This window comes from Cinclus cinclus, chromosome 20 (assembly GCF_963662255.1).
Source record: "Cinclus cinclus chromosome 20, bCinCin1.1, whole genome shotgun sequence".
NCBI classification, from domain to species: domain Eukaryota; kingdom Metazoa; phylum Chordata; class Aves; order Passeriformes; family Cinclidae; genus Cinclus; species Cinclus cinclus.
Window position 1 is genome coordinate 9,796,121 of NC_085065.1, and position 26,330 is coordinate 9,822,450.

Genomic DNA, 26,330 nt, shown 5'->3' on the forward strand with positions numbered 1-26,330 from the left:
ATTCTTTTAAGGCATTTTCCTTGGAAATTGGGCTTTAACAAGGAAGTTGTTGTAGCAGAAAATCTCATGGAAGGGAAATTTGCTGAAGTGACAGGGCTTGTCATTAAATAATTCATGGATTTCCCAGTTATTTAGGAAGTAAAAAAGACTTTCTGAACACATTTACCGGTCCTTTGAAAGAATTTTTAGTGGAGAGAAGTTTGAATTCTAGGAATTTTCCAAATTGCCTTTTAATAGAGGCAGAGAAACCTTTAATTTAGTGAAAACTTCTGTTGGCTTTCTATATATCTTTCAAAATGTGCATATTTTGACCTTATTTCTGATAGGATCTACATTATTTCTGTATTTGCCTCATTGAGCTCCAATCTTGTTTTGGTCACATGGGGTTTTATTTTACTTCTTTGTAACACTGAATTCCTGAGATTACTGTCCAAGTTTGGCTGTCTAATTCTCCCCCACCATGTTTTTTTTTTGCTTTGAATATGTGTAAAAGTAGAATTTTGTGGTCATTTTCACCTTTTTCATGCTTTGAGGGAGTCAACTGCCTGAGATATTTTGTCACAAGCTGCACGTTTTATTTAACACATTTCTTTTTTTGAAAGAGTGAATTAATGGGCAGAAAAGGAAACTCAAGGAAAACGATTAATAGAACCCCAAGCCCAACCAAACAATCATAAAAAAAAACCAACAAAAAGCCAAATCCAGCACGCTGCTCTGTTTGTCTTTAAAATTTCTGATTTCAGCTGTATGCTCTTGGAAAATTGAGACATATGTACATAGTTCCCTATTGTCCAGAAGGACCTAAAGTACCCCACAAACTACCCCAAATGCGTCAGTGTCTTGCAAGGACATGTGGATTAGAACTGTCCTAAAGTTACTTTCATGAAAATTCAGAAAACATCTTTAACAAAGATACAGAGGAGGGTAAAATTGGTTGGCAGATCCTTCAGTTGTTAATAAAAGAATGTGTGTGAAATGTTTTCTGGTGCTACCTGGCTGCCTCACTCTTTGCTCAAACAAGCAGCTGCACAATCCATGTGCCTTTCACTTTCCCTGCTCTGCTATTGACTGTTCTTTTGTACTGACAACGTTCAAGCCACCAGTGCCTCAGGATGAGGCAAGGTTTCATAAGATGTGAAAATAGCACAAGAAATAAATAAATTGAAAGCACAATGTTGTTATTTAAACAATATTTTCAAATTAAATAAACAGGAACGCATGCCAAGGAGCTACATAAAATACCCAGTTAATACTTTGGTAGTTCAGTGGAAAAATCCTCTAAGCCACACAGTAAAAAATCCAGGACTTTTTGCTAATGGTGCTCAACTGTGGGCTGGTTTGAACTGGAAAGGTTACAGACAGTGTTTCACAATCACCATGTGTGTGCTATTAACGAGAAAACATAAATGTGTTTTCATCTTATTTTGTTTGTGAAGCTTGATTAGGAATAAAGTCCTTCTCATTTATAGAATGTGAATGTATTAACAGAGAAATGGTGCTGTGCAAAAGGGTCCGGGGGAACCATTAACTGTTTTCAACCTCTTTGTAGTACAAGGGGAGAACATAAAATAGGATAACTGTGGGGTTTTTTGCTTTTAACCTTTAGACCTTTGTTCATAAAGCATTCCTGCACCTGTTTAGAGTCTGTAATGCTGAACACATGGCCATGAGCAGTGATAACCACATCACAGCCCTGCGAGAGCGCCGATGTCATCAGGCAGTGGCTTTTAGTCATCTCTTCCCCACATCCTTCTGACATGGATTAAACCATTTGGGAAATGGTCATTACTGAAAAATCACGGGTTTAAAAAAGGGAGATGCAACCCAACAGGAATAAATCCATGTTCAGCAGGACAGCAAAGCACAGATGGGGTGATTGGCCTGTCTTGATAAAAAGGGAAAAATGTCCCTTTGAACTTCACCTCTGGCATCCTGTGTCACCCAGAGCTCCACAGGGCAGAGGAGGGGGAAAGGAAAAATCTGATTTGTGATTTTTCAGAAAAACTGATTCAGTACCATTGCTAAGATACAGGTTTGGAATTCTTCTGGAATGAGAAAATAAAATCAGCTATGTTAATAAACTGATTTCTTTTAACATTTCTCAAACAACTACTTTATCTGACATATCACTTCAAGACATTTTGGTGTTTCTTTAAAGAAGTTCTCTTTCTTAATTTTTCATTTTGTCAGTCATATTTATTCTCAGCATTTTTCTCAATTTCCTTCTGTTTTATTATTTTGTACTCAAAGATACTTATTTATCTTATCTCAACAAAGGAAACCTAAACAAATCAGAGGCGTATTGGAAATCATTTTCACTTTGCAGTTGAAGGTTATACCTGGAGTAAATTTGTAGTAAGTCCTATAGTAGCTCTTAATTTATTCATTTTTTCAGACAAACTGGCAAGCTCAATGCTTTATGCAATAAATTGTGAAGCTTCATCTGTCTGGGTTAACTGAGAACATTGAGTGTTTCCAATGTTTTTGTTGACTTTATCACTGTGCTCCTGCCACTCCTCTGTTTTGATTTTTGGGAATCCAGTGATAAAGCCTTTGGACACTGGAGCCACTGGTGCTTTTCCAGCCTCTTGTGTACTAAAGCAACCCAGACTAAATGGGAGGAGGATGAATTCTGGGGAAGGCAGTGGCTGGGTTTTCAGGAGAACACCTGTGGGATAGCTTCCACCTCTTTGTCATGTGGGGTGGGGAATGAGGGAGAGAACACCACAGGAAAAGGAGAGATAAGTGCTGTAAGATACCAGAGCACCCAGAGAATGGGGAAAAGACTTTTTTTTTTTTTTTTTTCCCTGAAAATGCATCTTCATGGATTGAGGACCAGAAGTAAGATGGAAAACGAAGAGTGTTTTATGGGTTTATGATTCAAGAAGTCTTATCTTCGGGATGCAGCCCTTTTAAAAAGCTGTTTAGGACCTTCATCTTTGTAATCTTTGTTTCTGTTTTTCTCCTTTTATTTTGGGAAGGAGCACTCCCTTTTACTGCGTGACACAAATTTTGTTTATAAAGATCATCAAGCCATTTATATGGTTTTACTGCACCAGAAGTGTTGGGATCTAGTGATATATTTTCACCAAGATAAAATCTGCAGTGCTGATATAGTTAAGTAATGGCTAAAAGGGCTCTGGATTGAAGGTGTTGAAAGCAGCAGATTTACTGTGCTTCTCACTTATCTGGCAGGAGATTATAACTTGAAACAGAGCAAATTGCATGAGAGCTGTGATATGGATTTCCCCCAAGAGGGACCATACATAGAATGCAGAGGGGAAGAATGCAGGGAGGAAAGAAAGTTGTAAAACTGGGGAGGGAGAATGAATAACAGTGGCTGGTGTTAGCATGGAAAAGAGAAGGGAAAGAACATTTGAAGATAAGAGTCCCTGCAATTAGGAGATGGTGATCAGTGGGCATTGTCCTGCTGGATTTGATTTCTTCCTCTTAATTGCCCTGTTCCATAGTGAAGTATTTAAATATATGAAATTCATGTCAAATATGAGCAATAAATAAATGCAATATGGAAAATGCAGTATCCTAAACCAAGGACTCTGCACAATTAACATTATCGTGCCTTAAGCTACATTATGGATTTTATATTTTTCCTCATTGAAAAGAAATATTTTTGTTAATATCTTCCAAGGATGGTAACAAAATATATCAGTATCATTCTCTTGTGTGATATATCAAATTAAAAGTGTGTGCTTATGTCTGTGTGTGTTTCTAGAGTTTAAATCTTGGATGGATAGATAAACATCTGTGTATGGAATCAGGAGGGCTGGATACAGCTCAAGGAACCTCCTCAGATATGTGCTGGGGCTGTTTATGCTTTTTAATAACAGGAGGAGAGTGGTTTTGATGAACTTTCTGAAAGCATTTGAATGGGCCCAAAACCTGAGTCATACAATAACTGGAGCTTTGTGTGTTGGATTTTTTGTTTTCTTATTTTCCTTCATTCTTCCACTTCTCTTCCTTTGCTGTTCCCCTTCTTTTGTCATCCTGTTCACTGGGGTCTGTCCAAGCCATACATCTGCTCATAAATGTCCTGTTGATTTCCAAGGGTAAAGATTGTTAAGGTTTTTAATCCTGGTGAATATTCTTGTTAAAGTGTAAGAATGCGTGTTGCTTACCGTTCACACAAGTGTGAACCATATGAGGGGGCAAGAAAAGGCAGATATGGCATAATTATGGCTTTCATCATGATTTTCACTTTTCTGTGACTTTTTTTCTTATGACGACTTGCTTCTGAAAACACTGCTTTGTTTCCCCTTGAAAATATTCCAGACAGTGACAGCAGCTATTTTCTGGTCCATTTGAATTTTCTCCTTTTCTCCACAACCCCTGTGTCTGTTTTGAATGCAGGGTGTGATTTATATGGAGAATCCAGTTGTAAACTGATTCTCACCACTGAGTAATCGTCCCAAGTAGGAATCTGTTCGTTCATATTTAAAATTACAGCAATCTTGACTGCTGCTAACATAATTCCTGGCTGATTAATGTCCTGCTCCCAAAAACATGTGCAAGTTGTCCATTGTGTTCCTTGTGAGGAAGTCACATCCTGCCTTGCTTTGATAACTCTTCAGAATGTAATGTAATAAACCCCAAACCTTATTTTATTGCTAGACTGGTGTGAGACACACTGTGGATGTCAAGATGAGACATGTTTTCATAAACTGGCTGCTGATTTATAATTCCTGATACCAGTCAGGCTGGTTGTGGGGATCTAGATGTACATGTACAGTTATTTATTTATTTTTTTTTGCAATAGTTTGTGAACTATGTCTTTAATTATTGCACATATGGGCTGGAGACATTGAGAAAGATCAAAGGGGTAGGTTAGCAATTCAAACTAGTGTTTTAACCAGTAGAATGTCCAGATGGTTGCCAAGCAGCTGGGAATTAATCTTTTGCTGCATGATTAATCTCTACCTCAAAGTGTCTCTCTCTTAAAAAAAAAAAAAGAAAAAAAGGAAGAAAGTTTGATTTTTTTTTCATGTATAGATTCTGATTTTTAAGGGAGAAAAGACATTGAGTAGAGAAAGGAGGTGCTGTGCACAGTTAATTCTACATGTTGCACTGGTGAAAAAGTGGGAGTACGGTTTTAGTGGCTGGTTTAGGAGATCTGGAAACGAGTATGAAAAGTTCAGTAGCTGCTGAAATGCAGCATGAAAAGGAGAGGAATTACACTGGGGAGAAAAAGTCTGTGTTGGTGACTCAGTGTATTGAGATTCATTCTGGACTGGGCGCTGTGCAGAATTCCATGAAATTCTCAAGTGGTACCTTGTGTTATATTCATATTTCACTAAATCCCTTGGAAATCTGCACGATTCCTGCATGTTCACCTGGGTGCAGTTCTCAGTGCTGGCAACTGAAGATACAGCTTGTTGCATTTGCTGAGCTGTCTTTAAGAAATTGCATTTAATAGTGCTGTGGCTAAACTTTCTTAATTTCTAAGCATACACTGAACTTTTTTTGTTCCTTGCTGATGTCAGTGTCTCCCACTGGTGGCAGACCTTTGTTCCATGTGGAAGTGGGACCCTGCAAATAAAGCTGTTAATAACACAATGTGTTGTAGTGCTAATATCCATGTTAAGTTTACTGGCCAGAGAAAACATTCTTGGGAGCACAAATACCACTTCCAGTTATTACAGTTGTTGGGATGCAGAGCTGGGTGCACTTCTCCTTCTTCCCACCACCCCCAACATGGAAATCCATGAAAAATACATTGTTCCCTCTTGAAAGAGCCTAATGACATTTACATATGAATAAGAACAATTGTCCATTCAATTATTTTTCTGTATCAAGCAAATGTGCATTAATTTCAGTGTCATTTAAAAAGTCAGATTTTTCTTGGTGGGGAAGCTGGCAAGTTTTGGCTTAGCTCAAAACTTTTAATTTTTAGTGGCTATAAGAATGGTGCAATGTCATATTAATTTTTAATTGAGTATCTAGTTTCCCGTTAAAGAGTAATGTGTAAAAATATTGTAATTGGAAGTAGCAATTGTATTGTTTTCAAAGAGTAAAGATACAAAGAAGGGTAGATATGTGGTGGGAATTATAAATGTTTGTTAGGTCAAATAATCCGGTTCAGGCCATAAACATGGACTTTTGTGGAAGGACCTTTGAATCTGGGCAAAATGCCATGTTTATAAAGGGGCTTTTTACATTCTAATTTCTGGCTGTTCCACTTGTTTGATGCTGTTTTTATTACAGTCCATCTCTGATTTCCTGAGCTCTTTGCAACAGAGGCTTTCCAAGACATTTATTTCACCTTAGTCATCGCATTGGATAAAAACATTGATGATATTCAATGCTGTAATTGGAGTGGTTAATGATGTACTGTTTCAAAATGTACTTATAAATTTGTTTATTTTCTGAAATGGGAAGTGAACAGTATTTTTTCCACATCCTGTAAACTGAGCGCAAAGTTTTCAGCTATTCAATTTGAAAATGGAAGATTAGTTCCAATATGGCTAAAATTTTCACTTAATATAGAAACTTTTCAAATATATTGTTATGAAATATAAGTTTTTTCCTGTTTTTCTCACCAGTGATTTTCTTTTAAATACTCCGAGACTTTTTTTGTAAAGTGTGGAAAGTATTCATATACCTCAAAGCTAGTCTTAAAATGTTTTGAGGATACAGTATGATACAGAAATAGCACAATGAGATCAGACAGCTTGTTAATGATGAAGTGAAATACACTGTTCCAAATTACCTTAGTCTGAAGTCAGTGTGTATTTATAATAAATCTTGACTGTTTTGCAAGTCCAGTTTCTTGTGTCTTGGCCTTCCTGTATGGTTTAAAACACTGTATAAATTATCAATATTTATTATTTTAACCCTGCACGTGAAAATTGAGTAAGCACAATTCAGTAGAAAGTTCGAGTTGTTTGTTGATATTTTTTAAGAAATCTTTTTCTTCTGTGGAAATATCAAAGCTTTGTGTGCTGTGCACTGATTCCTTTTAGCAGCTGCAGAACACCAAGACAAATAACTTTTGTCGTGTACTGTAAGATACACAAGTCATTGTTCTGCATTGTTAGTTCTTACTTTGAAGTTCTCATTTATTGTTTACATCCTTCTCCCCCTTCCTCGCTTCCTCCCTCCCTCCCCCATATATTCATAGGGTTTGGGAAAAAAAAAAAAAAAACAACAAACCTGGCAAGCAACAAGTTCTGTTTTGTCAGATAGCCAAAACCCCTGATGTGATGGATGTTAAAGCTCTGAGATGTGCCCCCTGGCCTGAGGGTGAGCCCTGGAATGAAGACAAGTGGGCAGGAGTTCAGTGATTCATATTGCTAACCCACTTATTGATCTGCTTTTAAATCAGGAATTTCAATATTTCGACAAATTAAGGTAAGTGGGGACAAGATGAATGATTGTCCTCTGTCAAGAACAAAGGAGGGATCAGTTTTTTCCCCCTGGAGATGTATGACAGTTGCAGATTAGTTGTCAGTTTAAGCCTGGCAATTGTTAAATGTTCCTAGCACCTGAGCTGTGCTGTGGAATCTGGACAGTGATACCCCAAAACCCCAATTTCAGGTAACTACATGCTGGTATTTTGTTTTTTTAAATGAGGAAGAAAGTGTGACTAGGCACATAAAAGCAGCTGTGTTGCTACCACCCTTCATGGCTTTAAATAACAGGGACAGCACAGATGTTTGACATCAGTACTGTTTACATGGCCTTAGGGTTTAATTGCCTCATTCTCTTTGTGAGGAGGATAAACAATGACAGAAATCCAAAGGAATGATGTTCAGCCAAAAGCAATGGCTGCGTTTCATACATACTTGCAAACTTCCCAACTATAGCTAAATATCTACACTTTTTTTCCCCTTGTCTGAATGGTAACATGCCATAAATTTCATATTCTCTGCTGCCTCTTAACTGGTGATAAAAGATATTAAAACCAATGAACACGAGCGCCATAAATTGCGTTTAACAAAGTGAACGACTTAGAAAAGTTGGTTTTATCTGATTTCTCTAAAACTTATGAAGGTCTTTGGTACTGCTGTATGTTATTTTGTTTCTTAATATGTGTTGAATAAATAAAGTCAAGCTGAAGTGCAGAGGGCAGTGCATGGAAGAGCAGCACATGCAGTTACCTAGAGCTGCTCCACAGGAAATTGGGACAAGCTGAGGTTTGACATTTGGGATCTGTGGACAGACTCCACCTCGCTTTGGAGTGGTTCTAATTGGAAAGATATTCCTTGATTGAAATTAGTATTTAATGATGTGCTTCAGCTTTCAAATGGGAGGCATTTCACTCCCAGCTGGGGAGAGCTGAGCCCTTTTGCTTCCACCCCAGCCTTCATGAGCTCACTGCATAAAATGTGTTTGCATGACTCAATTTTTTATCGACGTATGCGATGAGATTGGGACTCTGCCTCAGAGAGAGGGTGGGTCAAAAAGCAGATTTGGAAATGAAAGCAGTCCTCCAGGCTTTGCTGTAGGATGCTGTGGTGTTGTCCTCATGTTTTCTGCCTTCTCCAGCAGTTTTCAGCTCAAGAAATTGAGTGTAGGTTTTTTGAACCAATATATCATAAGTTTTACAGCAAATGTTCAAGCTAACACTTCCAGAAGCTGTGATGAAGATACATGTGGGGTTGGAACTATGGACCATTACAAAATTCAAATGCTGTTGGAGAGTTTTAATTTTTTTAAGAATTTTTTTTTACCAGTTACTCAGTACAAATACAGCTTTTCTCTCAACAGTAGCCATAAACTTAATGTGCACATCAACTATTGAATTTCAGACTCTTTAATATGGACTTCTCACATTTCTTTATATGTAGAGATAAAATTAGGGAAGCTGTGGATGAGGCAGATGGGGCAGAAAGTGCCTAGGGTGCTGAAACTTAGTGAAGTTTATAGAAGTTGAGGACCTTGAGTACTTTTCAAGGTGTCCCCTTTTCTGCCCTCACCTCATGAGAAGTTGTTCTTTGTGATTTTTCACCAATTTTTAAAATTATTTTATTTGTAATACTTAGAGGAAAAGCAATCTACTTCATTATAACAGTTGCATTCATTAAGGGCTGATTCTGTATCTTGGACACATTTTTCCCAGTTGTTTGGTTGCAATTAGCTCTCCTTTTTGGAAAGCAGTCCCAAAACGGTGACATTTTAAGAGATGGCTGTTCTGGTGGAAGTGGTGTAATGAATTAATGAGCTAAAATTGATGGGAGCTGGTGCAAGTGCAAGGGTGGTGCTAATAATGGGAAGATTAACGAGGAGTGGGAACCAGCTTCAAGTACAGGGAGTTCTGTTGTCAGCCTGGGGGAAAACAGCCCGTGGCTGAGAACAATCAGCAGCACTTGCAAATATGTATGTCCATCTTTAATTCAAGTGAAATTCCTGATTTTGATTTATTTTTGTATTATTTCATTGTACGGCATAATAAAAGCTAGACCAGCTCTCGGCTGATACAAACCACCAAGGATTCATTTCAATCAGCCGAGAAATTCTGATGTTATTAATGAGTTTTAAACGTAATTTGTGTGGATTTAGTAGCTGTGTGAGGGCAGTAGCTGTACCTCAGTCATTCAAAGGCTTTTAATCTAATTCAAGTAGATTGGAGTTTCTTTCATGTTTAGTTTCTGGTATTTGTGTTTTTACAAGACTTTCATATTTATTTATGGCATGTTCAGAAGCTGTCTATCTGAAGTGGATTACTGTGCTCTTTTTATTAAATCAACACTTATTCATCACCTGGTACTAAGATTTTCTTCTATAATGTCACTTTTTTGGAGCGATATACGCATATATTTCTTTTCATATATACATATGCATAGATTTCATGAATAGAAGATGCATTTTTATCATGATGCTTATTTTGGGATGATAAAAGGGTTGGCTGACAGCTGAGAATATTATTTATTTTCTTTGGATTAATTGTCAACCTAACTTTTTTTTCCTCCTCCATTAATTTGCATAAGGCTATGTGCAAACAGTTGGGAGATGAATTGCTTTATCTGTGGTGTAATAAGTGGTTGTTGGGTATAAGTGTTGCTGGTATTGATGACTTCAGAAAATGAAACAATTTTCTGCTCTTCCTTCTCTTTTCACTTCTTGAGGAGCCTTCGATGTTTACTGCACAGCATTTTTGAGTTGAGTTGGATTTTTGTAGCTCATGTTTTCAGTCACGATAACATCGTGATGTTTTCAAGTCCCAACAAATCTGTAAGACAAGTGAGTCATGTAAAAAATGAATAATTTGTACTGTGTTTAGTGTTGGTCTGTGTGAGATAAAAAACTCATGCTTGAATGGCAACTTTTGGTTAGTGAAGGGCATGGAAAATAAAGGCAGAATGAATAATGCTGTCATTTCCTTTGGAGTTTGTGAGCTGGGATATTACAAATCTGGTTCTGAGTTGAGCTAAATAAAAACATCAGAGATGGAAGTGGCTGGATGGTGATGGGAGTGCAGTGTCCAGCCTCGATATGGGGGTACCTCAGCACCTTTCAGAACACCCAAAAGTCAAACACAAAGTTTTCTGTTGGCCAAAGACCACTTAGAGTCATTTCCTGGAGGGGCTTTTGTCCTCCCTTTATAAAGTGAGGGTGATCAGGTTCTGTCTTCTGACAATGCTTTTCAGCTCACTTTGCTTTTTGAACACTGTTCATAAATGTAGGAGTGGAACAGCCTGAATCTGAGCTCAAGGTGTCACTTTTGGTTCCTAGAAAAGCCTGAAAACATGAAATTCCTCTCATAGCTGTCCTGAAGACAGCCTTTAACAGCGTGCTGAAAACATGCAAGAGATTCAAAAATACTTGAAAGGTGGAAACCTAGACTCTAAGTAAGAGTTGGCAACGTGTTTTTGTGTTGGAGGGGTTCAAGTACAGCTTTGAACAAACACAGGCAGAACAGGAAATGTATTTCAGTGATCCAATCCTTAATCCCATCATAAGTCACCTTTAAAAGGAAATGTGTTTATAATGTGAACTCAGTGAATAATAGAAAACAAACAAAAACAAACGTGCATCTGGGCTAAAGGACATTCTTTGTGTAAATGTAACACCTGCCTGAAGAAATGAAAATGAGTTTACCAAACTTGGTATATTAACAGAAATATTAAAGTTTTATTCCTAAGTGTTTATTTAAATTAAGCATGATAGCTTTTTCTGGGCAGTAGCAGTTGTGTTTATTGCCAACTAAAACATCCTACAAATCCATTTTTCTAAAGAGATGTTGTAGGCTGACATCTTTTTTAACAATTGTATCAAATAAATATGAAAATATTGATAAGCTGAATATAGATTTTTTTCATAAGATTTCTTTGTTGGTGATTTCTGAAAGACATAAATGAATAATTTAAAAGTTATGAATAGGTCATTGGTGTAATTTATTCTTTATTTAAACTATGTATCTATTCTGTTTTACTTTTAAAGCTGGAAATGAAAATGAAAATAGCAGAAGGTAAATTTCACGAAGAAAAACTGAAATTACAACAGAAGCACGATGCTGACGTTCAAAAGGTAAGAAGTGTTTGTATTTTTTTCCAAAAGCAGTGTATTAAACAGTAATAGAGACTATGATTATCATAAATATTTATCAGTTCTTTAACTTCTTCACAATTGCAATTAACGTTCAGTGGAAGTCAAATTATAGGTAACAGTTGGCATAAACTGAGAGGAATGCAGAATATTTTATGGTAACATATCCTTAGGGAGGGGAAAACAGTTGCAGAAAGGAGACAAAAATGCAAGGCAATTTGTTTGTTAGAACAAGACAACCTATTTTACCAGCATAACAACTTCTGTGGGAAATCATGAACTCGTGATTTTTCTGTTAGAGGGAAAACATTTGTGTTAGAGAAGAATGTGAACAAAATTAATTTTTCATGGACAAAATGTAAAATATAACAGTTCGGGCTCATCCAGCAGCAGTGCTTGCTGTCCTGTCTCTGTTTTGACACTGTCTTTGAGCAGAGGCAGCTCCCCAAACACCCCTTTTGATGTTACTGCATTTTTAAAGCTCCTGCACTCTGAATTCTTGCAGCACTTACATGGCACCAACTCTCTGGGTTACCCTGGGTTTGCCCTTACTGTGTCACACAACAGCACTGCTGGGGGGGGTTATACCCACCCCAGACCATGCTGTTACTCTTCATCCCACGTTCTAAAGGTGGGCTGAAGTCCTGTGAGATGCCAGGTGCCCCTGGCAGGGCTCTGATCCCGGGATGGAGCAGGAGTCCCAGTGCCAGCGGTGCCGATCCCGCTGTAAACCCGGCATCGCTCGGTGCCTCTGCTTTGTTTCCTAAAGACTGACTCACAGGCTTGGAGGAAGTTGCTTGACACAACTCTGTGACACATCAAAGCCTTCTGAAAGGATGTTGATATTTGGTCAGGTGCATATTTGGCTCATCTGTTCTCAAGGCCTTGGAGCAGAAGCAGTGAGCAAAGCTGCGAGTCTAAAGGAAACAGCTTTGTGAGAATAAGAAATAGTTTAAATGCTTTCTCATCCCTTGAGTTGTCATCCCTTCCTAACTGATGTTAGAATTCTGTCTTTTGAAGTTGTTTAATAACGTTGGATATTTTAGAAAAGGTTAAATAGTGTCGTATTAATCTTTAAAGACACAAAACGTTTATTGCAGATGGAGTAATATTGTTTTAAGATGAAAGCTTCTGTTTGATAAGAGATTTGGGGCACTGTTATAAAATTTCTGTGTCTTTAATCTTTATCTTAAACACAAAGTTTAAATTAAAATACTATCTCAAAGTGTGCAAATATTCAAGCTTTTTTCTTTCCAAACCCAGCCTGTACAGAAATGTGGGTGTAGTTACCCTCATATACTTGCTCTGTTCCAGTCCATTGTTCCTTGGGATCCATGTTAGGAATTTCAATTGGTGAAGCACAAAAGACTGTAATGAAGTAATGAAGTTCACCAACTTATTTAAATATTTCTTCAATCTGCTGAGAATTTTAGATGCTTTTAAATACTATTAGGCAACATCAGTATGTAAATCTTTTCTATTTGCAGCAGTAGCACCATGAAACTTCCAAACACAACAAAAGCAAAACTGCATTTACCCAGGTTTAAAAGAAAACAGAAAAAACTCACCTTAAAACATAAAACTCCTTTTTAAATCTGCTTTTTCCTCCATCTGTCTAAACCATAAGTCATAAACTTTGTTTATGACTTGACGGTTGTAGCTGGAAAAATGATTTAGGTTCAATCACTTAGTCCTGCATTACCTGAGCACTTCTTGCAAACCAGGGTGTATGTATCTGGAGCAGTGGTTGTAGTTTGGAATGTTTTGGACTTATGTTAAAATATTCTGAATTTTTTCTACAGATTTTGGATAGAAAGAATGATGAAATAGATGTGCTGAAGTCCACCTACATGAAGAAACAAAAAGAATCTGAGGACAGAATAAGAAAACTGGAGAAAAAAGGTGATTTTTATCCTCATGGCTGTCTTCTGTGTAGTGGCATTGTACTGCATTCTCTTGTGGCTGTGGGCTTGTGTGTTCCTTCTGCAGACATCCCTTTCTTCATCATTTGCAGCTCTTGATTTAATTTCTTCCTTTAGATTCTGAGATTATTGTCCATTTGTCTCTGCTGTTCCAACCCAAGTTGTCCCAAGAGGCCTGTGATCTATTACACTGAACACAGGTTTTATGAGTGTCACCAAAGAACGTATCTTTGATGCCACTGAAATATTTTGGCCAATTATTTCAGTTTTTTTTCTTGTTTTTTTTTTTTTTTAATCCCTGGCTCAAAGTTCATTTCTTTATACATTCAGTACATTTTAATCAAACCACAATGGGTTATTTTTAAGACTATTGTGGCATGAGATTTCAAACATGAGTAGTCTTGAGTGTGTCACGAGTACAAAACTCACCCTGAGAGTGGCTTGTCAGCAGTTTTTTTAATGTTAGCTTCTTTCAGAATTCCTTGCAGTCCATTTGCACTATGGACTAAACCACACTGGAAAATATTACAGAAATTTGGTAATTTATGTACAAAAGGGACAGTGTTCCATGTCTTTTGTTTCCTGCTCCTTGGGAAAGTAATTTGTCCAACAAGGGCTCTGAGGCTTCTCTCTGTGGGCTGGTGGTTGTTCTTGGCTGGAACAAGTTGAGTTGGAGTTGCCCACACTGCTCCAGGTAATGAAAATCCTCAAAGAAAGGTGAAAGTGTGAATATGGACCTGCTTTGTCCACTAATGGTGATGCCATCACTTGCAATTTAAGTTGGGGAACTTCATTTTCATGTATATCTTGGGTGTTCAACCTTCACAAGGACCTTTTTCCCCTGAGGATGCTCATGAAATCAGGTTAAAATAACTATTTACTTGAGGTTATACAGAATTCTGCTGATGTATATTTACTCCTTCAGGAAGGAAAACTCTCTCTGAAATATTCTGTAAACAAAGTAGAAAAGAGAGAACACCTTGTAATGACACAGAATCTAAGTGCTACATCTTAAAGCAGCACATGCATTAAGTATTTAAGAGCCAAAAACCATCAGAAAGCCAGGTCAGTTGGAAAACTGACATAAACTAATTGTATCTATTGCCAGCACTGAAAAATCCCACAGGTCTTGAATGGGTTGTTTATTTTTTTCCCATTTTTAACAGTTCAGACCCTTGTTCGTGAGTCCCAGGTTGTGAGAGAAGCCAAAGAGCAGCAGATTGTGGAGCTGAAGAAGATGTGTGAGCAAACCAATGATTCCTTGAAGAATGAGTGGGAAAAAAGGGTAATGAACAGTACTTCCCTCCTTTGACAGACTCCTGCAGTGTTTATCTGGGATAATACATTTTGTCACTAAAAAAATAAATATACAGAATACATTTCAGGGATGATTTTTGCACTGATTTTATTTTTTCCTGAAGTAATCAAGACTCTTTTTGCTGATGCTTTTACACCCAGCTGGTCACCCTGTTCCTGGGGTTCATCTGGCCTCCTGGCAAGTCTCTGGATGTATTAGGGAAGTGTTTATTTCTGGTTGACCTGACATGGAATTTTAATCTGGGTAAACCTGCTGCTACCTGCTGTCACGGTGATTCCTTTGAACTCTTAGTCTTGCAATGGGTCATGAATTCTTCAATGTATTTTTATTTATTGTTCAACTCAAGACAGCAGCAAAGCAAAGGGAAGAGCATGTTTATTGTGAGACAGTGTCACCTTTGGCCAGATTATTGTCAGTGTTTGTCTTGCTTCCCCCTCTCAGGAGAGGGAGGGTCACAGAAAGGACAGACCCACCTCCCTTCATGAAGTTTGCTGTACAGTTTAATTTTTTTTGCAATCCTGCATGTAGAAATGAAGTTGGATTTAATTCTTGCCTTCTTAAAGGCAAATCATAATCATAAATCATAAATTGTCCTTTGTGCTGAAGATCTTGAGGCTCCAGTGTTGGGCGTTTTTTTGTTTGGGGCTTTTTTCCATAGAATCCGAGACTGGTTTGGGTTGGAAGGGACCTTGAAGCTCATCCAGTGCCACCCCCTGCCATGGGCAGTGCCACCTTCCACTGTGCCCGAGTGCTCCAATCCCCATCCAACATGTCCTTGGACACTTCCAGGGATGGGGCAGCCACAGTCTTTTCTTGTTTCAGAGAAACAATATTTCCAGAGAGTTCCACAGTGTGACTACCTGGGCTTTTCAGTGGTTCTGCTGATATGCTGTAATAATATACCACTTCTCAATGCTGGTTGTAGATGCCATTTGTTACTCTGGGCCTTTTTTTGTGGTGCAGCTCCACGATACCGTGGCTGAGATGGAGAAGGAGAAGTTCAACATCAGGAAGAAGCACACAGAGGATATGCAGGAGCTGCTGGAGGAAACCAACGCCCGGCTGGCCAAGATGGAGGAGGAGTATTTGCAGCAGACAAAGTCAACTGTAGGTTTGGCTGCCAACCTCTCACAACAGCAAGTGTCTCTTAAAATACTCAATAAAATAAAAATACTCATACTGGTCTGGGAGTGCTCAAGGCCACGTTGGACAGGCCTTGGAGCAGCCTGGGATGGTGGAAGGTGTCCCTGCCCATGGCAGGGCTGGAATCAGATGATTTTTAAAGTCCCTCTCACCCCAAACCTTTCCATGATTCTTTGATTCATGCACACACATCCTTATTTTTGGTAGTGCAGTGCAGTTGTTCTCTCCTGGGGAGAGGGCACTGTCCTGGCAGCCAGTCCAAGGATTTCATTCCCCAGATAAAATTAAGCAGCCCTTCAGTCAATATCTTAGAATCTGTGCTTAATTAGAAATATTTGATTCAAGTTAGCAGAATTTTTGTCTTTACAGGTTTGTAGACCATTTGTATATTACATCTGTTTTCATAGAAGCATGATGTTTTACTCACCCACCTCCTCTTTGACTGAGTAAATGCTCCTGTTAGATGAAAGATGGCATTAAAAGGATTTTAAAATAAGTATTGATTATTCTAATTTATTGCATTTATTTTCTAGAGTAATTATAAGCATGTAATTAGGTATAATCTGGATTTTGTGCCTGTTATATAAATGATGCAAAAAGCAAAAAAATTAGCAAGTAACCTCAAAAAAGCATCCTGTACTTTTCATCAGGATGAGGTATGAGGAAAATGGAATGAGTGAAAAGACAATGTCAAACAAAATTTATTCCTTTATTAATGAATGTTGAATTTAAAAATTAGCATTCAGATCATGTCATAGGTAACAGTAAATACAGAGAAAAATGGACACAGTCTGTCAGCAAGATTGAATTTAAGAACCATCAAAACTAGACAGATCTTGCCGAGCAGCTTCTGATTTAATAATTAAACAAGGTAGAGTTCAAGGCAGGGCTTAAGATGAAAGACTAGACTGTCACTGGAAATTAGTTTTCTTTTTTTCTCTCTCTCCTTTCTCTCTCCTGATTTTTAATTTTTTTTTCTGTTGGTATTTCAGAGTTTCCCTGTTCAGAGTTTCATGTTGTCAGGAATGCCAGTGCTGTTAGCAAGTGGAATTGGCTGAACAATTTCATTAGTGCCATGAGCTGATAAGGAGGGGTTTGTACCCTGAACAAGGATAAACTTCCTTGAGGGACTAGGGCCAGACAGGAATTATATTCAGTGATATATTAAAAATTACTCCTTTTTAATTATTAAAATAAAACCCCATGCACAAAACCCCAGAAAACCACAAACCAAACAAAAACCCCAAGCCCCCAGAGCAAACAACCCTGTGCCCCCAGCAGACCCAACCCATACTGAGCAGCTCAGCACTGATGGGGAATTTTGCTGTGTGTGGCTGTGAAATCTCTGCAGCCACTTGCCAGAGCTCAGGGCACCATTGAGTGACCCTCTGTCTGTGTGAGGTCTGTGTCACCTCCAGTGCCAGGGCAGGGACTGCACAGGGCAGATCGTTGGGGTTTCATTTAATTTAAGAGTGGGTGAAATTTCTGTTCCACTTCCCTCATCTTCAGGCCTTAGTTAATGCAAAAATAACTCTGATACCTACTCTGGGTATTTTCTGACCCCAGACTCCAGAGGACTTCTTCCTCATCTCCCTGCCTATTACCATAAATTTAGGAAATTTAGGGAAGAATGGGAAGACCTAGAGTAGTCTCATGCTACTCGTCTGTCCTTGCTATGATCATTTTTAGATTTGTTTATATTGTGAGATGAAGTTCCAGGAAAAAATGCAACTTTTGAGAGATGCTTGTGATTCACTGAAAGGAAATTTCTGGATGAGAATTTTGGGAAGTCTAAAAGTGCCTTATATATATCTCGCCATCTGTTGCAGTTTTTTATTGAAATACTGTCTTCTCTCCCATTTTAAAAGATTTGTAATTAAAAAATCAATTGCATATGCTGTTCTGTATAAGGGAGATGTCACTTTGAGGGGGAATAAACACCCATATTTTGAAGATTTATTTATTTTTATATACAATGTAGAATTTACTGTCCTGATGGATGACAGCTTTGCCATTGTAACTCTTGTGTCTCTGCATCACCAGAGAACCTCCTTGCTCAAGGCTACTGAATAACAACTGGGGTATTCCCTCATTTATTCTGGGCTTTTCTCAGTAGTTCTCTATTCTTTTAGAACGAGACAGTCCAAAAGCTGGGGGCCCGTGTGCAGCAGTTGACTGTTGAGGCTGAAAATAGTAATTTACAACGTCAGAAATTATCTCAAGAGAAGAATGAGGTAGAACAGCGTTACCAGGAGGTCTGCTCCCAACTTCAGGAGCTGAAAGCAAGGTAATTCAATAACAATTGCTGGTTTAACTTTTAAGAATATGGAATTTCCAAAAGCAAACATTTTTAATTTTGTTCCAGGAACACACTGAAAGGCATTTGACATTAGAAAACTCTCATGAAAATTATATTAATTGGTGTCAAACTCATTTAGAGTGACCCAAACGACCACCTTGAGGAGTGTCTCACCTTTCCATTATTTATGAGCAGCTCATTCTGTGACTAGAACACGTGGCAGACTTGCAGACTCTGTGGAATTGATACTGAGCAAGTAAAATGCCAAAATATGAAAGCAATTTCCATATTCTGTTTGCTTGCTCCTTGTAGGTACAACTTACTTCAGAAAGACAAGGACCAGATTATGCAGGAATACAAGGAGAACCTTCAGCAACTACAAAGTAAATTTGATGTTGATAGAGATTTTATGAAGCAGGAACAAGCTCAGGTATGCTGCCAGGTGTAACAGGAAAATGGGCTTAATTTCTGAAGTGCTCTCCTCACTATCAATATGATGCTTATGAATAAATCCAAGGAATCGCTCAGTTCCTCAAGTTAGTCATGAGTGTAAGTTTAAATAAAATTGGGATTTAATTTTTCATTCCCAAATCTGACTGAAAATCATCTGAAGTTGGTTGGTCATTCTGGTGTGTGTATTTCTACAGCTGATTCAGATAAGGTACAATGAACATCCTGATTTTGTTTGTGCTCCTTTAAAAATTCTGGATACACCTTTAAAGACTTAAATGTTTTCATAAAGCCTCTTCCATGACAGAAAATATTTTTTCTAGAAAAAAAATAGTCCTGCAGGCTTCATGGTATTGGACATTGTGTTAAATATTTATGTGTCTAAGGAAATATTTTTGTATTTTGGAAGTGTAGGTCTCACCCAAAATGTAATAACTGGTTTGTTTCTGGAAAAGCATCTGTCAGGTTGATATTTACCAATATGCATTGGTGCAGAGATGGTACATATTCAAAGTGATTTTAAAGTTAAATAATTGTAGTAAAGACTCAAGTTTTAAATACCATTTGTTAATCCATAGAGCCATAGGACAAGTGGGATGTTTGGTATTTATTTGCTGAAATTTTCTGAGCTTTGATGATACTTTACTCCATTTCATTTGCAGTATTCTTCTTTCTCCCAAGTTTTAGTAGATTTTAGTAGGGATTTAGTAGGGATTTTTTATTATTAGTGGTGTTTTTTTGTGCTTTTGTTTCCATTCCTAAGATCTCCAGTGCTGTAAGCTCATACAGGCTTTTTCTCCCAAGCTGATAATTTTTCCAATTTCTGGGAGCCCTAGAGAAATAAATTTAAAAATGCAAAAGAGCTAATGAGGAGTGCAAGACAAAAAGATGCTTTTTCTTTTAAATCCCAGCAGACATCTGATGTGATTGCAGAATTACAGCATGGAATGGCTCTGTTGAAACAACAGTTGCAGGACTCTGAACATCAAAGGCAGCAACAGCTGAGGGTGAGCCCTGACTTTATTTCTCTTTACTTTATTTGATGATTTAAATGTTTTGATATCCATCTTTAAATGTATTTCTGTATACCATGCCTGCTTGTTTCAGCTTTATTAATGGCAATATATGAAATGTCACATATGGTTAAAGGTTGATTTAAAAAGTGTGGCTAAAAGAGAGGTAAGAGCAGAATTTAAACAGTTTTCTGGTTGTTTCTTGTAGATCACGTGTTAAATAAAAGAGTTTAAATCTGTATTGGTGCATTACAAAGAAGCCTGTCAAAGAATGATGAATATCTTTTTTTCCTCGTAAACTGTAAACATTTTTAAAGTTTCAAAATTGTTTTTAATTTGCACTGTTTAATAGTTCAGTTCAATATTCTGTCTTCCTGTAGGCATTTAAATTAATCCTTCTATCTCAGTGTAATGAGTTCCACATCTGTATCATGTATCAGTTCTGGTTGAGTTTTGGCATCTACTTTGCTTCCAATGTCTTTCATTTCACAGTTGATATAGTACAGAATGGCATTTTAATAGCTCAGGAGAACAAGTTGCTGTTTCTCTTTAGCAAACATGAATCATGACTTTTGAGATAGTTGTGTTATTTGGTGTTGGTTAAATTTTTTTCGATGTCTGAACATTTTTTCATGATGATATAAAGTATTTTTTTTTGGACTGTTTTATATGATAGCTAATGTCTGTGTTTGCTGAATGCTCTGAAATGGAAGAAAAAAGAAATTAGTTTATTTAGAATGCACATCTTTTCCTCTGCAGGATCAAGAATACAAGGTTCAGCAGGACAAGCTTCACATGCAGCATGCATATGAGAAACAGGTAATATTTCCAGGAAAATTTCCCATCTTCTGCACACCTCCAGTTTTACTCTGTACAGGACTTAAAGGTTTAAATTTTGAAACCCCCAAATAGTAAATTTGGGAATCCAAGCACTTCATAAGTTTTGCAAAATAATTGGACAAAACCAAGGAAGATTTTAAGCTGCTTAAGGACGGGGATATCCCCTCTGATTTTAGGAACCTGTTGCCAAGGGATGGAGGCTGGGATGGCGTTCCCAAAAAAGTGCCCCTGGAAGCCTGTCCTGTGTGTGTACACTGCTCATGATGACAGCTGCTGTTATTGAAAGGCTAATGAACTGGATGAAACCTGGCCTGACCCCTGCTCATGTGTTCTCCCATACTCCTTGTCCCCCAGAATATCTCTATTCCATCCTTCTCCACGTGTTCTCTAGATATTGTCAACAGGCATTGTTTTTACATTAGAAACTTGAAGTAAAATATGTAATTTTCGTCAGAAACACTTCATCTTAAAGCACTTTGCAAATCCTGCCTGCTCTTTTAGACTCAGAACATCAATAGGCTTCAAATTAAACTTCAATTTTAGTGACATTATATGTGCAACTCATGTGCAGCCAGAGGGTGCCTTAGATGCCTGTTTAATTGAAAAGATGTGTTACTCAAACACGTCATTGCCAAATGTGGCAAATTTATAGCATAAAATCATGGATTGTGATCCCAGCTACTTGTCACTTGGTAATAGCACTTGTGACATGAATTGTAGAGAGGTTTTGGTTTGAGTTAGCTCCTTCTGCTGACTTGAAGTCAAAACATTCTTTGTTCCAGGATCTGCCTTGGCTTAAACCTAGCTTACAGTTGTCTTTTTAGTCAAGTCGTGGGTTTTATAAGTGTTGAACTCAAGAAAAATCCAGGATTGGACTGATTTGCCGGCCAAAATAAAAATATATTGGCACCATTTGACTGAGGTTTGAGGATCTTCTGGGAGAAAGATTCTAAGCATGGGCTGAGAGGGTGTCAGCAGTGCCTCCAACCAGTGAGCCCAGGAAGGGAAGTTGGAATTCTGCATCAGTAAACAAGGAAGCAGAGCCTTACTTTTTATAGATACCTTGACAGCAGTTTGTTCATAAATTCTGGTGTAACTGTTTTCAAACTCAAATCTTTGAGAAAGGTTGAGAAGAAAAATACCTGTGAATAATCTATGGATATAAATCCATAAACCAGGATGGATTGGCCCATAAAATAGTAAAACAAGTAAAGGAATCGTGAAGTCTCTGCTGCAATCTGTTCACTTAAAAACCTACCCATTATCTAATAATCTTTATGAGTCTGCAGTGGCTGTTGCCTCTGAGGATACTTAAACATCAAACAAATCATAGGTAGGAACCTTAAATGTCACTGTTTGATTAAATGTGCTTATCTGCTGGATCAGGAACCAGTTAGGCTAAATGGCTTTACAAGCCAAGGAAACACCTGCTTTTTATAAATAATCTACTGCTTGTTTTCCAAACATCAAGCTCAGCATCAGAAGAGTGACAGATTATTCCTGAGAGCCATTCCCAAGCCACCTGTTGAATATATAGAATTTTACCAGCTTTGGCAATAGCTTCCTTATTCTCTGGTAGGCAGCTCATGGATTTGGGGGTTCTTGGAACCCAGCTCAGTGTTCCAGGAGTGATCAGCTCCATGGAACTGCTCCCAGCAAAGAATCTCTGAATTGGTTTTTTCACTGGCCTGCACACTTAGTAAAGGACATTTTTCTTTATTGTAGTGTCTTAACAGCCTGGAACATTACAAATGACTGTAGGTGGATGAAGGATTTCCTGTATGTCCCATCCCCACGTTGTTCCTTGAGCAATTCTAAAGCAATACAACTTTTGGATTATGTGCAAACTCTTGCACTTAACCTGCCCTTGGCAAAAAACATTACAAAAACACCTGGTTTGAACCATGCCTAGGAAGTTGCCAAATTAAATGGGTTTTGTAACTATTTTTAGGATTATTATTGCTAATTCTTGTATTATTATTATTATTATTCTTTAGGATTTTTCTGTAAGGTAATTATGTTTGATATTTTTATTGTAAGGATTGATCAGAAGTGATTCACGTTGGGTGGTCACAAATTGGTGAGTAGGAGCTCTGCAGAGATTGTTTTGGCTAAAATATATCTGGTGGTTTTTTCCTTAAATGGCAGATTCATGGCATTCAGAATGATCTGGATAAAGAAAGAGGGGATGCTCAAAAAAAAATTCGCCACCTGGAGCAGGCTCTGATGTAAGTGAATATGGAATAATTGTTGAACCATTCCTGGTATTTTAAAATATTTATTCATATTTATTTATTGAATAAACTTATGCTTTATCCCATCTAACTGCCCTCCTATACTTTTTCCCCTGTTTTAAAACTGCATGTTCAGGGCTCTAATCAGCCAGAAAAATGAAAAAACTAAAATAAGAACCAACTCACCCAAATTGGTTGACTTTTAAGTAGTGGGAATAAAACAGAATTGAGGTTAATGATGTCAGCTGGTCTTGCCCTCTCAAATAAAAGGACCCAGGTTCAATTTAGGGTGTGGTCAAAGGAAGCAAATAATCAAAACTAAAGACTTGTTGCTTTGGGCTCTTCTAGAAAACAGAATAAATTTGAAAGGTGTATTTATTTCAAATATATTTTAATTCAGTAGATGATGCTTCTGATTTTATATTTTATGTTTTATACACACAAATTACAAGTCTTATGCAGATTTTCCTCTTTGATACAGCATTTCTTTGTGAGAGTACTTGTTCTTCACCTGGATCTAAGGCTGGAAAAAGCACTCTGTAGCAAACAGCTTTCAATAACTAACTTGGAACAGTTTTTTTTGGCTGACTTTGTCCATGAGCAGCTAATCAGGATGCACCAAGTTTGATGTTCTCTGAGCAAGGGAGTGGTTTATGTACAGCAGATGCACATAAGACAAGATAACTCTTGCTGTTCTCCTTCCATTTTTTGATTATGTATTCTTCCCATGTGTTAATCCAGTTTAAAGTCAAAGCTGTGGAAGTAATTTCTAGGGGAAACAGATTATTCTGAAACAAACCAGAAGTTATTTGCTGAAAGTATTCAGTTTAATCACAATGTACCTTATCTAGGCTGGGAAAGGCAAGTAAAGATACTTTTATTCCATAAAAGTGACAGGGCTGAAGTCTGTATTTCTTTATTTCTATAATCTCTGAGGTATTTGGCATAAATAGAGACTATCTTAAATCACTGCAGACATTAATAAAAACTCCAACTTCTAATCTTTAAATTCTTTACACTGACTATTATTTATAATTTTGGGGAGGTTGAACTGTTATCAACTGCACTTAATCTTATACTGTTTTACCATCTGATTTATTGATAATGAAGTTGCATTAATTTTCTTCCACATCTTTCAAATAATGTGTCAGTTTGCACTTACTTATGCTAATAGAACCAGTCTGGCTTTGCAGCCCCATGGGTGCTCAGGGTTGATCCCCACGTGGGTGCAGAGGAAAGTCTCTCCAGGCAGGATCTCTGAGGTGCTGGGGATTTGGGGCCTGAGGAGCTCTTGCAGGGGCTGAGGCCAGCCTCAGTTATTTCAGATATTCCTTGGCTGTATTTAAGCTTAGGTATAGCTTGGAATTGGAGTGGGGATTTGAAAGACTCGAGTTTTAAGAGTCCAAAGTGCTGGTGATGCTCCAAGGGCCATGAATTAAAACAATGCTGGCAGAGCTCAGTCCCAGCCTTGTGCTCCCTGTGGCTGAATCCTTTGCCCAGAACTGGGATGGGTCAGCTCCTGGGATTGAAGAGCCCCAGGACTGTTCAACAGGCTAAAAATCATCTGTTGTTTCCCCCACAGCGAGTCACTGATACCTATTCCTATATGGTTTTCAAAGTCTCTCCTAGCAAAAGCTGCTTCTGCTCCTGTAGGTCCCCTCTAAATGAGAATATTCTTTGATACTGTCTTTTTCCCAGGGTCATTTCCATGTGCCTTCCATGGCACTTTGTTTCTCTTACGCTTTTTTCTTTACATTTAATTTTTTTTGATCCAGGGTGTTGAAAATAATGTAGAGATTTCTAATATTAACTCATATATACCTCTCCCAGTTGAAGTGGAAAATGTTTAATTGTGTAGATAGTTTGCTCTAAAAAAACTCTATACCACTGCTCTTTTGATTTTTTTATAGCAGGGGTTTGGGGTTAATTTTAAGATTAATAATCAAATTAGTAATGCTAATAAGTAATTGAATAGAAATAAAAATTAGCTTTCAAGTGTTTTGTCTGGCTGGAGACAGAAGTTGGCAGACCCATGAGGATGGATTTAGGATCCTAAAAAGATGTTATTTGCAGAAATGCAGTGCCCTAGTCCAGCCCAGCTCATATTCTGCTGGTTGGGATTTCAGCTCTGGGTCTGACCTCTGCATTTCTGACCAGGGATGGAACAGACTCCCAGGACAGAGGAACTGCCAATCCTGCAGGGCTTTCTGCAATTCAAGCCATTCATTTAGCACCAGTGTGTCTTGACAATAATAAGATTTTTTCATATATGTGCTTTTCTATGGTATACAAGTAGGTAATAGATAAGGAGCAGTGATATTTATTGATGCAGAAATGGATGGCTTCCTTATGGCTTTGTTTTTTCCATTGCTGCAAAAATTATTTCTTTTTAGAAATCCCTTCCTATTAAGATGGATCCATAAGATCCAATATCTTATGTAAAAATGCTTCATTTTTCTGAATTTCTTCAACTACTTGCAGAATGAAATTAAGTAACTCCAGGCTAAGGCAGACCCAGTAAATCTTTAGAAAACAACCCCATCTTGCTTGAGTTGGGTGAAAATACAGTTCAGCATCTTCAACAGAAACGATGCCTTGTGGAATTGCATCTCAGAACCCAGTAGGTGCATCAGTGATTTCTCATAAAGTGCTTTGATCTGGATGCACTTTGATTCTGAAATGGCCACAGGATTATATTTTGAGGAGCTGCAGAGCTCCAAGCACACAGAAAGGGAAATGGCAGGCATTTTAGGGGATTTTTGTTATTATTATCATTATTTTTCCAGTGCTGTGACAGCAAACAGTGCTGCTGCTGTTTCAAACGTATCCACACCGATGCAGAATGAAAGTGATTTGAGACATTGTGTGGAATAGTAAAATCCACATTTTTGAAAGTATCTTACACTTCAGAAATAAAAAAAAAAAGGTAGTATTGCCAGAGTTTCAATACAGAATAGGGGTTTATGTAGTTTTCTGAGGGTTTTTTCTTCTTCTGAAATTCATGGTAGAAATATCTATCAAAAGCAAACCTTTTGCAAAAGAATTGCTCCAACACTCCTGACTCGTGGTGGTGACTTGTAGATATGAAATTTATGTTTACTTCTGCAGTGCATGTCACAGGCATTGCCTAATAGCAAAAGTCACTCTAAGTAAAGTGCTGCAAGGGCTTTTCTAGAATGTCCTTTAAATGGCATTTCTATAAGACCAAAGTTTTCTTGAAAAGCTTCTCTGTAATTACTTGGGGGGAAAGGTTGTTTCTCTAATCCCTGTGGTTTGGTTGCAGAAAATGTGTCATGAGAGTGGGTTGCAAATAGGCTGAATCTCTCTGTTCTTATCTCTCACAGTGAGGAGTAGGAAATAGAGGTACATAATTTGTCACAGTACAAACTGAGTAGAATGAAACAGAAAATAAATGAGAAAAAAAAATGTGTACCCATTTGCTGCTGAAGAAATTGCATGGAAGAGAAAGAAAAGGTCTCGCTGAGTTTACACAATATTGTTAAACAGATCTCAGCCTCATCTCTTGTGTCTTGTTCTGTGGAATTTGGTATTTATTCATCCAACTTATTTATTTTGCTTCTGCTTATATTTTGGTAGCAGACTGTTTGA

At 37.7% G+C, this 26,330-nt stretch overlaps 1 protein-coding gene across 1 annotated transcript in view; it reads left to right on the forward strand.

Moving 5' to 3' along the window:
* The window catches only part of CEP112 (centrosomal protein 112), a 153,763-nt gene that overhangs the window by 17,908 nt on the left and 109,525 nt on the right, over nucleotides 1–26,330 (forward strand). Inside the window, exons 9-17 of the mRNA XM_062506577.1 lie at nucleotides 11,398–11,484; nucleotides 13,305–13,404; nucleotides 14,591–14,709; nucleotides 15,706–15,849; nucleotides 18,018–18,172; nucleotides 18,497–18,614; nucleotides 19,546–19,641; nucleotides 20,407–20,466; nucleotides 22,636–22,715. Of these exons, the coding sequence (XP_062362561.1) occupies nucleotides 11,398–11,484; nucleotides 13,305–13,404; nucleotides 14,591–14,709; nucleotides 15,706–15,849; nucleotides 18,018–18,172; nucleotides 18,497–18,614; nucleotides 19,546–19,641; nucleotides 20,407–20,466; nucleotides 22,636–22,715 (959 nt within the window). The remainder of the gene's footprint in view (nucleotides 1–11,397; nucleotides 11,485–13,304; nucleotides 13,405–14,590; nucleotides 14,710–15,705; nucleotides 15,850–18,017; nucleotides 18,173–18,496; nucleotides 18,615–19,545; nucleotides 19,642–20,406; nucleotides 20,467–22,635; nucleotides 22,716–26,330) is intronic.